We start from the raw sequence: 14490 nt of genomic DNA, 5'->3' as shown, positions 1-14490 counted from the left end.
TGCATTTCAATTTTAATTGTCTGACATATATTTATTTCGTCCGTGCACTTTTACTTGTTCATAAATGAAGTACTCAATATTACTAAAAATATATGTCCAAATTACTTGTTCATTTACAGAACTAAAATAAAATTAATTAAATATTTTACATCTTATCCTCTCCGTCCCATATTACTTGGCCACATTACTAAAAATATATGTTCAAATTACTTGTTCATTTACAAAACCAAGATAAAATTATAAGATAAAATTAATTAAATCTTTCCCATCTTACCTTTAGTAATAAATGTTCTTGAAAATAGTCAGTTTTGATTAGAATGTATTTATTGGAGAGAGATAGGGATAAGATAGTAAAATACATCTTTTACTTCTGATTTCTTAACGGGCATGCAAAAGGGAAAGTGACAAGTAATATGGGACAGAGAAAGTATATATTTTGCCATAATATTCATATTTAATGGTGTAAGTCTCAATAGCCTTCGAAAATAATTTGAAAATGAGTAATTAAAGGATAAAATTAATAATAAAAACACACAAATATTCACTCATTAATTTTATGGAAATTAATGGCCAGCCCCTTCTGCATGATGCTCCTCACTCTTCTTGCGTTGCCTAGCTTGATAGTCGCCACGATAAATAAAGGAATACAAGAAAAAGTATGACATGTATACAAATATATATGCCTATAATATATGCATAGTCGTTATCTTTATACACAATCAACATAATTGAAGTTTCATACTAATTAATAATTACCATATTAGTTTCTTTCTCTTGATATGTTAACGTGGACAAGTAAAAATAAACAGAGGGGAGTGACTTTTATCTCCGTTTTTTTTCTTTGTCAATACTTTAAACGTGAAGATATGACTTAACAATAGCAATGCAAATTTGTACCAAAAGTTATTTTAATTCTCCTACACATAACTTGTTCACTTTTGACTTTTCATGTTCTTTGAGAATTAATAAATAAAGTATACTATATTTTATCATAATATTCATATTTATTGGTGTATAATCTCAATAGCCTCAAAATATGATTTCAAAATGAATAATTAATGTGAAGGGTAAAATAAAAAGAAGAATTTTTTTTCTTGATATGTTAACGGCGACAAGTAAAAGTGAAGGAGGATGATTTTATCCCCGTTTTCCTTTATTGTCAATACTTTACTTATTTAATCTCCTTGCGCTCTCTCGGTTATTGTTTTCTTTATATTTTCATTTGTAATTAAAATTTGGTGATTAATGATATAACATATATCTTTCTAATTTTGATTTCTTTGTAATAATTTGTTTTATCTATAATTGTTAACATAAAAAATTATAATATATTTTTTAATTAATTTAATAAAAATATTTTATTAGTTTTGCTTTTAAAAAATTCAATATATACAACAATGGTTCTTATGTTTGGATCTGAACAGTTACTTAATTGAAATGGATATCAACCTGTCGGTATACATATAAAATATTAAAGAATTTAAAAGAAAAAATTTAGAATCAAAATATTAATTTTCCCTCATATTCTTACTAATTTTCTTTTACATCGATGAACAACTTTTATTGTCATGATAATGAGAAAAAAGTCCGACTCTTTCCATCTCAAAGACTTAATTCCATCAACTCCATTTTTTAATTATAACTAAAGTAATGGTACATAAAATACATTTTGTATATGTTGCTATATATAATAACAATTACAATAATTTTAAAAGTTATTTTCAAAATATAAACTTTAAAAATTGGGTAATTAAAATGAATAGACATGTAGTAAATAAATAAATGAGTATAATTTTGGATTGGGTTACTTTTACGAATGGGCTGTATGAAAATGGGTCAGGATTGATCCGGGGCGGGTCACAACGAGTGTATGAATGTCAAACGGGTTCGAAGAGAATTTGCTCCTGTAGAGGCTCACTTTTGTTGTGAGAAGAAAATGGCAGCTCAAGAGGAAGTAAAACAACTGTCTGAGTGCTCAGTCTCCAAGTCAGTAGTCTTTCCTTATCCCTTTATTTCTTTTCTATACACATATTTTTCTGAGGGAAGAAATTTTCTACTTTTCATTTAGGTTTAAAGATTCTATGCTTCTCCCTTCTGATAACCAATCAGGATTTTGACCATGTCAAAAAACCTTTTTTTTTCCATGTCAAAAATCTTTCTCATAGCAAAGAATTACTTTAGACTCGAAATAATTATTAAATCCGCAACGCTAAAACATTGTAGTAAGGTCAACTCTAAAGTTATCCCCAAATATGCAAGCAGGATGTGACCTTACCGGTCAATGAAGTCCAGGATTGAAATCCCAATAGAGGCAGAAAAGTTAAAACAACTATTTTCAATCGGCCTAAACCTTAGTGATCAAAATCATAAGGCACCGGAGGCGGAGGCAAATCTAGGATTTCTAGAACATGAGTGCACCAATTAAAAAAAAAAATGTATCAAGTGGGAATTGATCCCTAGTGCTCTAGGTGTATAACTCAACATTCAACAAAGTGCACCATTTAGCCTTCTTGTAGCATAGGTGCCAACAGGTTATATTATACCAATTTTAGAAAATATATACGTAAAATACCTAGTTTTAAGGAAGACCATGGGTTCACATGTCCCAATTCTAGCCTATAAAACTGCCCCTTGCTTGCTTGTCATAAAGTGGCTACTGAGGTGCTCCCCAATCTCTTTCCCCTTCTTAGTTTGTCATAAAGATTTGATCTATTTCCTTGTATGGAACTCTTTCCTCCGATAATAAACAAATATAAACTGCTAACTGTTTCTTGTGATGCTCTTCACCTTTTTATGTTTCAAATCATTACTTTTAAAACTTGTTTTAGGCAAACATTTTGCTCTTAATAAATGTGTAGTTCAATGTAGGTCATGTTTAATAAAGCAGCTAAATGCTTTTATTCAATAGGAAATGTCAAAGGAATGGGCGAATAATGGTGTTAGTATAACACTTCTCAATATTTAGAAAAAAATAATGGTGTCAGTATAATATGTAGCGCCACCCCCTCTCTTAGCCATTTCTAGTTCCTGTTAGGGTCATCATGCCTTGCACTGCAGATGATAGCAGCGTCATTCAGTGAAATATGAACAGGAAAGTTATGAGAAACCAGTATGATGGATGATATTTATGCACACCGTGTTTGATCGAATGTTTCATGCCACTGGTTATGTGCTCCGTCTTCCAAAGTCACTATTTGCTCCTTTCTATCTTTAAACTTTGTAAATCTTTGTTTTCTATCTGTAGTATGTTCTTTGGAAGTTCAAGACCCTCTAGTGATTATCATACTATACAAAATCTCCGTCACGTTCATCTTGTCATTTGAAGTAGTCTTCTTTGATAGAATTCAGTGTTTTTATTTCGTGTTGCAGTTCTCAGACAACTTCAAGCTGTAACGGTCATGCTGTTCTACATTTCTCATTTTTCAGTATTCGTTAGCCCTGAAAATTAATAACCTGTTGGACGAATCCTTATTGACCGTATTTCTTCATTTAATTTCATATCAGGCCAACAGTATACAAAATAAAAATAGAAAGTACTGGAACCTGAATATATTTAAGATTTTTCAGCCCTTGGGAGCTTGTGTGATGATTTTCCTAGGTAAATTTTTTGAAAGAAAAGGGTGACAAATTGGAATATCTTTGATCTCCATGAGGATTGCAGTTGTAACGTAATTTCTCGTTCGTATCATGCGGTTATTTTACTCCTCTGTCAATGCATTCGTAAATCAACGCATGGAAAATTCAATGTTCATGAACGCATTTATGTATCCATGCATGGAGAGAAGTTGGCATTGTGCTCCTAATACATGTGTTAGATTGGTATTAAAGCTTAATTTTGGAAGTGAGTAGGAAAGATTAAAGCAGTTTCTTTTTGTGGGTTCGGAAAAGGAGAGTTTTTCCTTGACTAGTATTTTTGAGCTTGTCTTCTGGCAATCAGGCAATGCATGGCATACCACAAATTCTGAATGTGAATGTTTGTATCTGTCATGAGAAATTGAATTCATGCTATACTTTGTTCTAATGAAAGTGGTATAATCATGATTGCTTGTATATGGGCCGTGTTGCTTGTCTTATTTAATCTAGTCTGAAGCTTTCTGGTATTTAAATTACTGCAGTGCCCTAGGGACATGGGTTTTCTCTGTTGCTGGTGCATTGCTTGCAATTCCAGTGGGTATAAAACGGAAATCTTTGGCACCCCTCGTATTCTTTGGCACAACTGGTACGATGCTAGATATAATTATGGGTATCAGTGCTTGTGAAAGAGAACATGCAGAACGGCAAATGAAGCTATTGGAAGAAGCACAAGGATCTGCAACTGTTGATACTTTGGCTGATGCTGCAACCGAACATTGATAGCATTCAGGTTGTCTGGACTTTGGCTTAAACAGTTCATGTAGCATTTCGAGTACTGTTGGCTGTCAGTTTACCGTTTACCTGGCTTGTAACTTGAATATCGTCATATGCTGAAAAGAAGTCAAATAATGTATGGTGTGATTACACTTGTGATGTGCCTTCGCAGCTATTTTTTTCTTAGAATGCTTTCTATTGGTAACAATCTAGAAGTTCAAAATTACTCCATCATGGCCCGATTGTTCTTAAATTACAGGGAAATTATTTTCATGCCTTGAGTTTGTTTAACATCCTTGAATATTTCGTCATGCGGCAAAATCAGATTAACGTTACTGTAATATTCTCACACCTTCCAGCAACCGATTCCAAGTACTCTCAGCTCTAGGTAAACAAACACCAGATTTGGTTCTCGAAATGCATGTAGAAACATATTTTGCAAGAAGAAACATAATGAAGATGAGGTTATCAGCCAACTCAAACATTCGAAATAAGTTATTTCAAATAACTCTGCATGTCCTTAGATAAAGAGTTCGGAATTGAAGATCAACCAATGCTGCACAATTGAGGCGTAATGCTGCAGTAAACTATAGACAGAAACTTGGAGGGGAAACTTGGAATGAAGTCTTTTTTGAATGTGAAAAGGCACCAGCCAGCTTTTAGACAAAAGAATTGATTTTTTTTTTTGGTAGGATCAGCTTCCTAACCATTTTAAATAATGAGACCGCCAAAGCCTTTGTTTTTAGTACAATCATCTGCTTTAATTCGTCCTTTTTGGAAATCTGTCAATCAGAGAAGTGCGACCACGTTCATATTGAGATCGTGATCAAGACTGAGTTCTAGTTTCCTCCGCTCGTCCCTTTCAGAGGCCAAAACTTATGATTTTCTCATGTTTTGGAAAATCAAATCGAAGTTGAGGAAGATAAAGCAGGAGATCTTTGTAGAGGCTTGAAATGCTTTTTGAAACAACTTGTTTGGGCATCTTCTGGCCTTGGACTGGAGTAACCTCCACTCACCCGAACCTTTAGCCACCAAAAGAATTTCTCTGTGCAAGTATACAACACAACAGTGACTACACCTCAATCCCAAATAAATTGGAGTCATCAGCTTTATTATGAATCCTCACTAACCTTGTCACTCCATTTAAGCTCATGTTAGACCCATATTATACAGTTCTCTATATTTTCTATTGGCATATAAGTCTCTGACAAGACCAAAAGACTTCTAAAAAGAATAGGACCTAAACTACAGTGACTTCTTTCTTTTCATGACACAGTCTGGCTTGGGTAACACATTGAACCTGAATACAACAGAAACGAAAGCACCGAACTCTATCCAAGTTTTCCTCCCCAGTAGAACATTACTTGAAAACAAATTCGTCTACAGAAGAAGCATCCCCTAGATGATACAAGGACAAAACGAATGCAAAAGCACACCAACTTAATTTAATGACAAATATTAAATCAAGATGGTAGACTCGTATCAAAAAGAGTTTATTTCACACTTGAGCAATACAGATGTTATTCTTACTTTCTTCAGTCAAGGAGTCTAGAGAAAGAACTCCCAATTATGAAGTTTATGAAGAACACACGAACTCCTCTGAAGATATATATATTCAATACATTTAGGGGTAAAAAGACTCCTATACTATATCGACATCAGATATAAAGGACGGCAGAGAAACAGAGATCATCTCATATCTCCCACATTCCAAATCTCTTGCTGCATTAATAGTAACTTTAAATCTCAAAGGACTGTTATTCTCTTGTTGCAGTAGCAACTTCAATAAAATTAACCAAACCAAATAAAAATTTGGTCTTACATCAATTTTGTTTTTTTCTTTCAATTCCTTGCCCTCATCGGTGCGTGATGTGCCAGTGACTGAAATACCTTCCCCAACAACACTATGTTCAAGCACAGTCCTTTCAACCGTGCCATCCGTTCTGCAGGCTAAATTTGTAGCATGATCTTTTCCATCCTTCAGCCTTTTATAGCAAGATAACACTTCCTCAGCTCTAACGTTTCCAAACAACGCTTCAGCTGCCTTGTTTTTAACAAGAAGTGGAGCATACGTTGCATCATCCCACACGTACAGCTGCAAAATTGAGACGGTAAATTTAAAATATCCAAATAAACAAAGATAAACTAAGAATCAGAGGTTAGATGCACTTATTACACTTCAGCTAATTTCTGCTCTGAAAGTAAGTATCTCACCGTCCATCATTATCATTGAGTGATTGCAATGTCAATGAGTTTGAAAAACATTTATGATACTGGTGTCAACGAGAGTGAACTTTAAGTTCCAAAATGAAACATAAAAAGTTCAGGTGTCAAACACCAAGCTTTGGAAGAAAAAAAATGTGACATAAGCAGTAATGGAGGAGTTTTCTGGAGCTAATTTTTACAAGAAAAAGAATGCTACCAGTTGAAAGAAAAAACCATACCACGAAAGGTCGATATATCGTGCTCATTGCATGAAGGTGATTGGAGCTCTCCTGACAATAGAGTGATGCGGCATTTTGAACACTGCCTGTACTGTTGCAAACCACAATGATATATCTTTTGCTAAATTTCATAGACATCTTATCAGCATACATATAGGAAAGAGGACTGATTCAGCTCTTCCTCTTACCTAGATTCGTAACTCAAAGGAGTACCACAGAGATGGCAGCCAGCGGTAATTAGATCGTCAGCCACATTGCAATCTGAGTGCACGTATAGTCTCTTACTAATGAACATGCTTTCAACATCAGATTCAGGAAGATGTCTCCAGGTAATTGGCAGAAATACTTCACCAACAGATGCATATAAGGTTGCTTTGCAGGAATCAGGAAGATCAGATAAATCTTTAAGAGAGACGCAAGCCTGAGATTTTGTCTCTTCATGCGCTTTCCAATTTATTGATGACTGCTTCCAATGCAAATGCACGAAGCCAGCATTCATTATATGTCATAAAGCAAGTCAGTTGACAAATATCCTTTAACTGCAGTCATTTGATAACACCAACAACATACCCAGTGGAATCCCACAAGTGGGGTCTAGGGAGGGTAGAGTGTACGCAGACCTTACTTCAACCTCGAGTGAGGTAGAGAGGCTGTTTCCGATAGACCCTCGGCTCAAGTAAAGAGTTTTCAAAACAGGGTTGAAGAATATAGTAGTAAAGAAGCAATGTTGAAAATACTAAAGAAAGAAAAATATCAACAGTAAAATAGTAAGATAACTGAAGCAGAAGAATCAACACGTAGTAATAAAATTGAAGAATAAGATAACACGAGAATAATTGTAATAATATTGATAAGGAGAAGAGGGAGCAGAAAGGTGCTCCAAACTAGAACCATGCCTCTCCCACGGAAAAACGAGACATCGCTCGTCTATCTACTAGCTTTCTACCCTAATCCTCGACTTTAATCCCCTCCTATCTAGGGTCATGTCCTAGGTAAGCTGAAGATGTGACATGTCCTGTCTAATCACCTCTCCCCGATTCTTCTTCGGTCTACCGCTACCTCTTCTCAGACCTACCATTGCTACCTCTCACACCTCCTCAATTACACCTGTTTTAGGGAGTTGAACGTCTTATCCTCTTCATATGCCCGAACCATCTCAGTCTCGCTTCCCTCATCTTGTCCACCATGGAGGTCACTCCCACCTTGCCCAATATATCTCCATTTCTAATCCTGTATCTCCTAGTATGCCCACACATCCACCTAAGCCTCCTCATTTGGTAACAGATGTGAAGAGATACATGACCATGCACTTATCACTATCATATGAATACCAATCAATCTTGTTTTAATACAATACATGGAAAGGAAAAAGGTCTCTTAGGGCTATACGAAATACTTTTGGTAATACAAAATCAGTAATAAGCAATAAAAGCTAATTAAAAGGCACAACTTTCTTCCACCAGAGAAGTTATAATTTGATGAAGTATTTTCCCTCTCCTTATTTTGACAAATATCATATCCTCTTTACCAGTAAAAGTTGGTGGTTTTAATTTCAGCACAACTGGGCCGAACTATCTTCATAGTACTGCACCTTCTACATAAATAACCCAGCAAAGTATAATATTAGACTCAAATCCTAATCTTGAACTTTGCAAAAATTTCACTTTTTCAAAGTTACGCTAAAATAATGAAAAATTGTCCAAACTAATATTTCCAGTATTTCCTAGGTAATACAATAATGATTGAATGTAAATAGGAGCAACAAGTTTAAAAACTTTTTAATTAAATCATTGCTTTTAATGGTCCTAGTAATGGCCGAAAAGTTTCTACCAGAGGAGTTTGATCCGAGTGGGGTGGGGTTTGATCTGATAAAGCAGCCTGAAATACATAACGGAGGACAAGATAGTCTACACACAAATTCATTCTGCAGCATTAATACATCCAAATTTGGACTTCAACAACTGTGAGACTAATTAAGGAGAAGAAAAGAAACCTCCTCCGTCTCAGCCGTGCACAGGTGGGGCACAGGGAAAAAAGAAATTTGAGAAGAAGAAAAGGGTGCTTGATCAATCCTAGTCTCTACTCAAGTGTATGCTACTGAAAATTGGCACAGAGGTTTCAAGAGAAATGATACATACATGATGGGTTTTTAATTCAACAGCAGCTCCCTGCTGCAGCCATGTAACAATTTTCTGAAGCTTATCTTTTGCTGCCATACCAATTCGACAGCTGCGCATCAGCTCATCCACACCTGCAAACAATAAATCAATATTTTATCCCGGGTCTGGAGTACACTGGTCTAGCTTCCAGGGAACTAGAGTGATATTGAAAGAAACACACTAAACAAAAAGTATGTATTTCCTTTTTTATGCTTGGGAAAGTTTGCGAAGAACTAATGTTGAGACATAAAACACAATTTTAAGTAACATGAAGTCTCATCAGAGAGCAGAAACTAATTTATCTCGGGCTCTCATGACAGGTGAAGCATGGCTAAATCAAATCCGGCTGTCCAACACGTTTTGGTGGTGCCACATGGGAGTCAAAGACTAATTTTTGAAACCCCTCCTGCAAGTATGGAAATTAGGTGGCTACCTCGTAGAGGAGTCTGACTCGCATTCGAAACATAGTACTTAACAATTATTTGGTTGAATAACTGCATGAAAGTTTAAATTAATCTATTGGGAGAAAGGACTACTGATAAAGCTGCATATAAGTTTTTCTTTTAAGTTAGTAAGAAAGATTATGTTAAGCTAATAGATAAGCTTCCTGTTACTACAGATTGAGGGTGTGATTTCCCAAGATTACAGATTTACAGTAGATGAGAAGTTTGTAAGAGGTTATAAATAGCTGATTAGAGAAATAGATTTCTTTTTTGGGTACTTATATGGCTGAAAGCATGTTTTTTGGTTGATTCTTGTTGCTAATCTAAACGAAAAAATTCCTGAAAATTCCCTATTCTATTTATGGAAACCGCTAAATTAGACGAGGCGGGATCCATTTTTGTTCTCCGAGTAACTGATCCAACACCTCAAGGTTATTCTGTTCTCAGTCTTGTGAGGACTGGGCATTGTGAGCATTTTAAGTAATTTTTAACACATTTAACAATTTACACCCACTCGCATCAAGGTACTGCAAAAAAAGAAAAAGAAAAAGAAAGGAAAAAATTTGTCCAGTTTATCATAATTGATAGTTAGCATGTTGTTAACTGCATTCTGATACACAAGGTACAAAAGTTCATCGGCAATATCACATTATTAATGGGGCCACCAAAAAGGTTCAACGAAAAAAGGAAACATGCATTTCTTTATTATCTGCAACAAAGAGAGAGAAGAGAGGACGAACAAAGACTTGCAATCTAACTATTATATCATGAAGATAGAAATGGTGTTCAAAATGACAGATGATATAAGAGAAATAAGCATTCGAGCTGCCTTAGTTTTTGTTTCATCAGTGTTTGTAACTCGATATACTAGCCTCTCGAAGAAGGTTAATTTAGTGGCATCACTCAATTATTCAGAAAAGATTACACTGCATCCAAACAGAGGCGAATCTAGGATTTAGACAAGATGGGTGCACTGCTAAAGAAAGGAGAAAAAAGATGTATCAAGTGGGGATTGATCCTTGAACCTCTAGGTAAACAACTTAGCTTTCAACCAAGTGCACCACTAAGCCTTTTGTAGCATGGGTGCCAAAAGGTAATACTAGATATATTTTAAGAATTATATACTGAGATTAGTGGGTGACCACGGGTTCACATGACCCTTTTTTCTACATATAAATTCGCCACTGCATCCAAACATGCATAGTCTTCTTGGGCTCTGCCCCCTGGAAAACAGTAAATGCTAGGCAGCCATTGAGGATTAGTTTTTTTAATTCGAGTCACCCTTTACAGCAATGAGTGTCTAGTCATGGATTCCTGATACTCCAAAGCCTGATCATATATACCAAAGATAGTATAGCAGAACCTTATGAGTCGTAGAGAGAGAGAGAGAGAGAGAGAGAGAGAGAGAGTACCTTTAGAAGCAAGTGACTTGTATGAATGGACTGCACATTGCAAAGTTGAGCAATATACAGTTCTAGCCTCGATTAATCCGCCAACTCTTATAATCTTAACATCTGAAATTAAAAAAGTTATTAAATGCATTACCTGAAAATTGGAGCAACATCATTATTTGAAAACTAAAGTGTAGAACACACAAACTCACATACTCAAGAGTATTTAACAATGCTGATTAATATATAAACCTGATCATACAATAGCAGATTCCATGGAAGTGAGAAGTAGAGGACGATATATAAGGCAATGACTGAGCAGAGAGCACCATTACCCCACAAAAATTTCAATGTGACATAATACGTTTTAGAATTTTTTTGCATATAACTCCAAAATGAACCTTGTTATTATCCATGAGCTCTAGGTAAACTAATAAGAAACAGGCAAATGCAAAGAAAGACAACAAGAAAGTTCAATAATTTCAAATTCACCAGTCATATAGTAAACAAAGCCTGTCTATTTCCACTCATTCTTGTAAGATCTCATAAATTTATTTCCAAACTTCAAATCCCATCATTATTTGTGTTTGCTGCTAATAAGTTCAATGGTAGAATATCCCGCGGATTAGTTGGTCGTGTGCACACACTGTTTTCAAATTGAACTATATGTATTGTTGAAATGCTTTTAAAAGGCTTAAAACATCTATAACCCTTTAAACTTGCCGGTAAATATTACTTAGAAACTCAAACTACGGCTTGTTCCACTTGAGCGATTGAACACATGATAAAGTGTTCCTATTAGACACTTTCGGTTTAAATTTTGGAAAAACTGTTGTGCGTGTCTCAAGTGTCTATTAGGTAGCACAAAATATGTCATCTCCTTTAATTATACACATCAACATCAATTGGAACAATCATGAAGTGTTACGACTTATTGAGGCTAATGAATATGGAGGTGACGTATTTTAAGTGGTTAACTTATCTACGTAATGACAACTTAGAACAGGCACAAAAGTGTTTCCAAAAATTGAACCGAAAGTATCTAATCAGAACATTTTATCATGTGTTCAGATGCTCAATTGGAGTAAAGAGTAGTTCGAGTGTTTAAATGTACTGACAAGTTTAAGGGGCTATCGATGTATTAAGCCTTTTTAAAACTATATACTTAATACTAATTCTCTTCTCATGAAAAAAGAAAAATCAGGGTTGATGCAGTGATAATTATTTTATTCGCTGAAATATAAATTGGAAAAACTTACTTTGAAGCAAAATGATATTTCCAGCAATCAATGTGGAGGCCAATTGTTTATTCCATATTGTAACAGGAAAATATGGGCGGGTGTCATCACCCACCTGTATGTCAGTCCTTATTACCTCTGCACCACCTTTTCTCCATAGCTTGTACTGCATAATTATACGTATGCTTATTCAGTAATTAAACCAACACTCACTGAAAGTAGCTAAGCAATACCCGCAAGGGTGGCTCAGTTGGTTGAGCAATGAGCTTTCATAATGGAGATCTTAGGTTTGAAACCCTCTGCCTACAACAGCAGGAAATTTGCCTTCTGGGTCGAGCTCGTCGCACGGGGCTTACCTAGTGTGGGTTATTTCATTGCACAAGAGCTGAGTTTACCTGTACGCACCCAAAGGCGCACCTTCGGGTAGCGCTGCGGGTTCCCATGTCCTAAAAAAAAAGTAGCTAAGCAATAGATAAAGAAGAATAGAGAGAAAGTACCTGAACAGGGGTGATATTGTGAACAAAAACGAGGAGTTGGACGTAGTCGTCGATGTGAGCTGCTGCTTTAGACAGGTCGATGAGAGGACCATAACATACTATTGCCGCCATTATTTTCTTCTCTTTTGGTTTTGCTCAACTTTACTTCATTCTTCCCTTCTCCCTTTTGGACTTTTCATGACCCGACCGTGTTGGACAATAGCTAATTACTCACTTTTTTTTTTTTTTTTAAGAATAACTTAATGTCATAACTAACTCTAGTATATATTTATATTTAGTAGTTATAATTTAGATTAATTATATCCTATAATTAGGAATAATATGTTGAATACAATTAATAGCTATATATATATATATAAAGTAGAGTACTTTATTATTATTATTTATAAATTTTTTGGGGTTGACTACTTCTTATCTTAGGGACTGACCACTGCCGGAGCTCCGGCGTTCTCTTTCCCGTTACCGTCCTCGCCTCTCTGCGCCGCCGTTGTTTTTTGCCGGCGCTGTTCGGTCGCCGCTTTCCTCCGGTGATTTCTTCTTCTTTTTCGTCAAATCTTCACTGTCCCCTTTTCTTTCAATCTTAAAATGTGTGAGTTATTTGTTCTAATTCTTTTATGTCCTTATTACGTTTTCAATTGTCAGAATCGAGCAAATCTGATGCTTCTCTTCTTTGGATCTTAGTTTTCATCGGATACTGATCAGACATTAATTGATTCTTTAGTTTGCATATGACTTCAAATCTTCACTTGCTCTGATTTCACTCAAAAAATGGAGAAGAAAACAAACTTCATTACCGTCCAGATTTCGGTCAGATCAGGACGAAAACAGTCAGATCTGGCTGAAATCGGCTTTCTATTTTGAATACAATCCGGTTGTTGATGATGATGATGGTGACGACGGTCAGATCTGGACGGAAACAGTCAGATCTGGCCGGAATTTGATCGGAAAAAACAAAACACACTGATTTGTTGTATACACACTGTGTATATCGTGTTTTTCACCTGTATTTCGAAGATCTTTTTGTATACAAATGAATACAGTGAATTTGAAGTATATACAAATGAATATAGTGAATTTTATTTCTTGTATTCAGTTTTTGCATATATTCGTTAATTTTTTTAGTGCAAAATTCAGTATTTTGGGGTGTATTTTGAAGGATATTTTTTTGTATACAACCAATTTTAAATATAATAAAGTGAATATAGTGTAAAAGTAGCTACAATGAATACAGTTGAGTTGAATACATTTGACTTGAATATAACTTAGTTGAATACATCCGACTTGAATACAGCAAAATCTAACTTGAATACAACGAAAAGAATTTTTAAATACATTTTTACTCACTGTATTCATGAATACAGGAAATTTTGAATACACGCTGGGGAAGCTAGAATGTTTGCTACGCCATGTAATTATGTAAGCTATAGCTATGCTGGGTGTTTTAACCCCAAATGTTTGCTCTTTATGAAATTTTCCCTTTTTTTAAACACATGCTATCAAATAGTAGTAGTCATTATTTTAAAAAGGGAAAATGGTCAAATTTAGCCCGTACTTGCATTAATAGTTTACATTTATTCCTAATAAGTTATTTTAGTAACTCATAACCTTACGGTTAATAAGCTATATAAATTTACCCCATCCCTAACAACTGCCCGCTGTGGTATTGTCATGTTAATTAATGAGTCCACATAGGACCTAGCCAGCATGCCACCTAATATTATGAACCCGCCCCAAAATTTGACCCCACCCATGCTAATTTCGCCCTAAACATTAATAAAGCGGAAAAGGGCCAAAATTACCCCTGAACTTTCAGAAATAGTTTATTTATACGCTTCGTTATACTATTGGGCCAATTGTGCCCTTACCGTTATACTATGGGCCAAATATACCCCTGAACTTTCAAAAATAGTTTATTTATACCCTTCGTTATACTATTGGGCCAATTGTGCCCTTACCGTTATACTATGGGCC

The 14490-nt window shown here is 35.3% G+C and overlaps 2 protein-coding genes across 4 annotated transcripts; one reads left to right on the top strand and one right to left on the bottom strand.

Annotated features, from left to right (window-relative positions):
* Positions 1-1834: 1834 nt before the first annotated feature.
* LOC132056695 (uncharacterized) lies at positions 1835-4503 on the top strand. The gene is made up of 2 exons (XM_059448998.1): positions 1835-1986; positions 4116-4503. Exons 1-2 carry the CDS (start codon positions 1871-1873, stop codon positions 4351-4353), a joined length of 354 nt encoding a protein of 117 aa, XP_059304981.1. The 5' UTR covers positions 1835-1870; the 3' UTR covers positions 4354-4503.
* A 1321-nt stretch (positions 4504-5824) lies between these two features.
* On the bottom strand, positions 5825-12732 carry LOC132056694 (uncharacterized). Of its 3 annotated transcripts, none has more exons than XM_059448995.1 (7): positions 12520-12732; positions 12044-12188; positions 10806-10907; positions 8930-9042; positions 6980-7254; positions 6792-6882; positions 5825-6442 (listed from the first exon to the last, which is right to left on the bottom strand). In XM_059448995.1, the coding sequence occupies exons 1-7, from the start codon at positions 12628-12630 to the stop codon at positions 5990-5992; spliced, it is 1290 nt and encodes a 429-aa protein (XP_059304978.1). In that variant the 5' UTR covers positions 12631-12732; the 3' UTR covers positions 5825-5989. The 3 variants fall into 3 exon arrangements, with proteins under 3 accessions (XP_059304978.1, XP_059304979.1, XP_059304980.1); XM_059448996.1 differs by having other exon boundaries at positions 12044-12207; positions 12526-12646; XM_059448997.1 differs by having other exon boundaries at positions 6281-6442; positions 6792-6877.
* Positions 12733-14490: the final 1758 nt, after the last annotated feature.

This window comes from Lycium ferocissimum, chromosome 5 (genome assembly GCF_029784015.1).
Source record: "Lycium ferocissimum isolate CSIRO_LF1 chromosome 5, AGI_CSIRO_Lferr_CH_V1, whole genome shotgun sequence".
Taxonomy (NCBI): domain Eukaryota; kingdom Viridiplantae; phylum Streptophyta; class Magnoliopsida; order Solanales; family Solanaceae; genus Lycium; species Lycium ferocissimum.
Note: the sequence above shows the minus strand (reverse complement) of the source record. Positions and strands in the feature narration are given on the sequence as shown.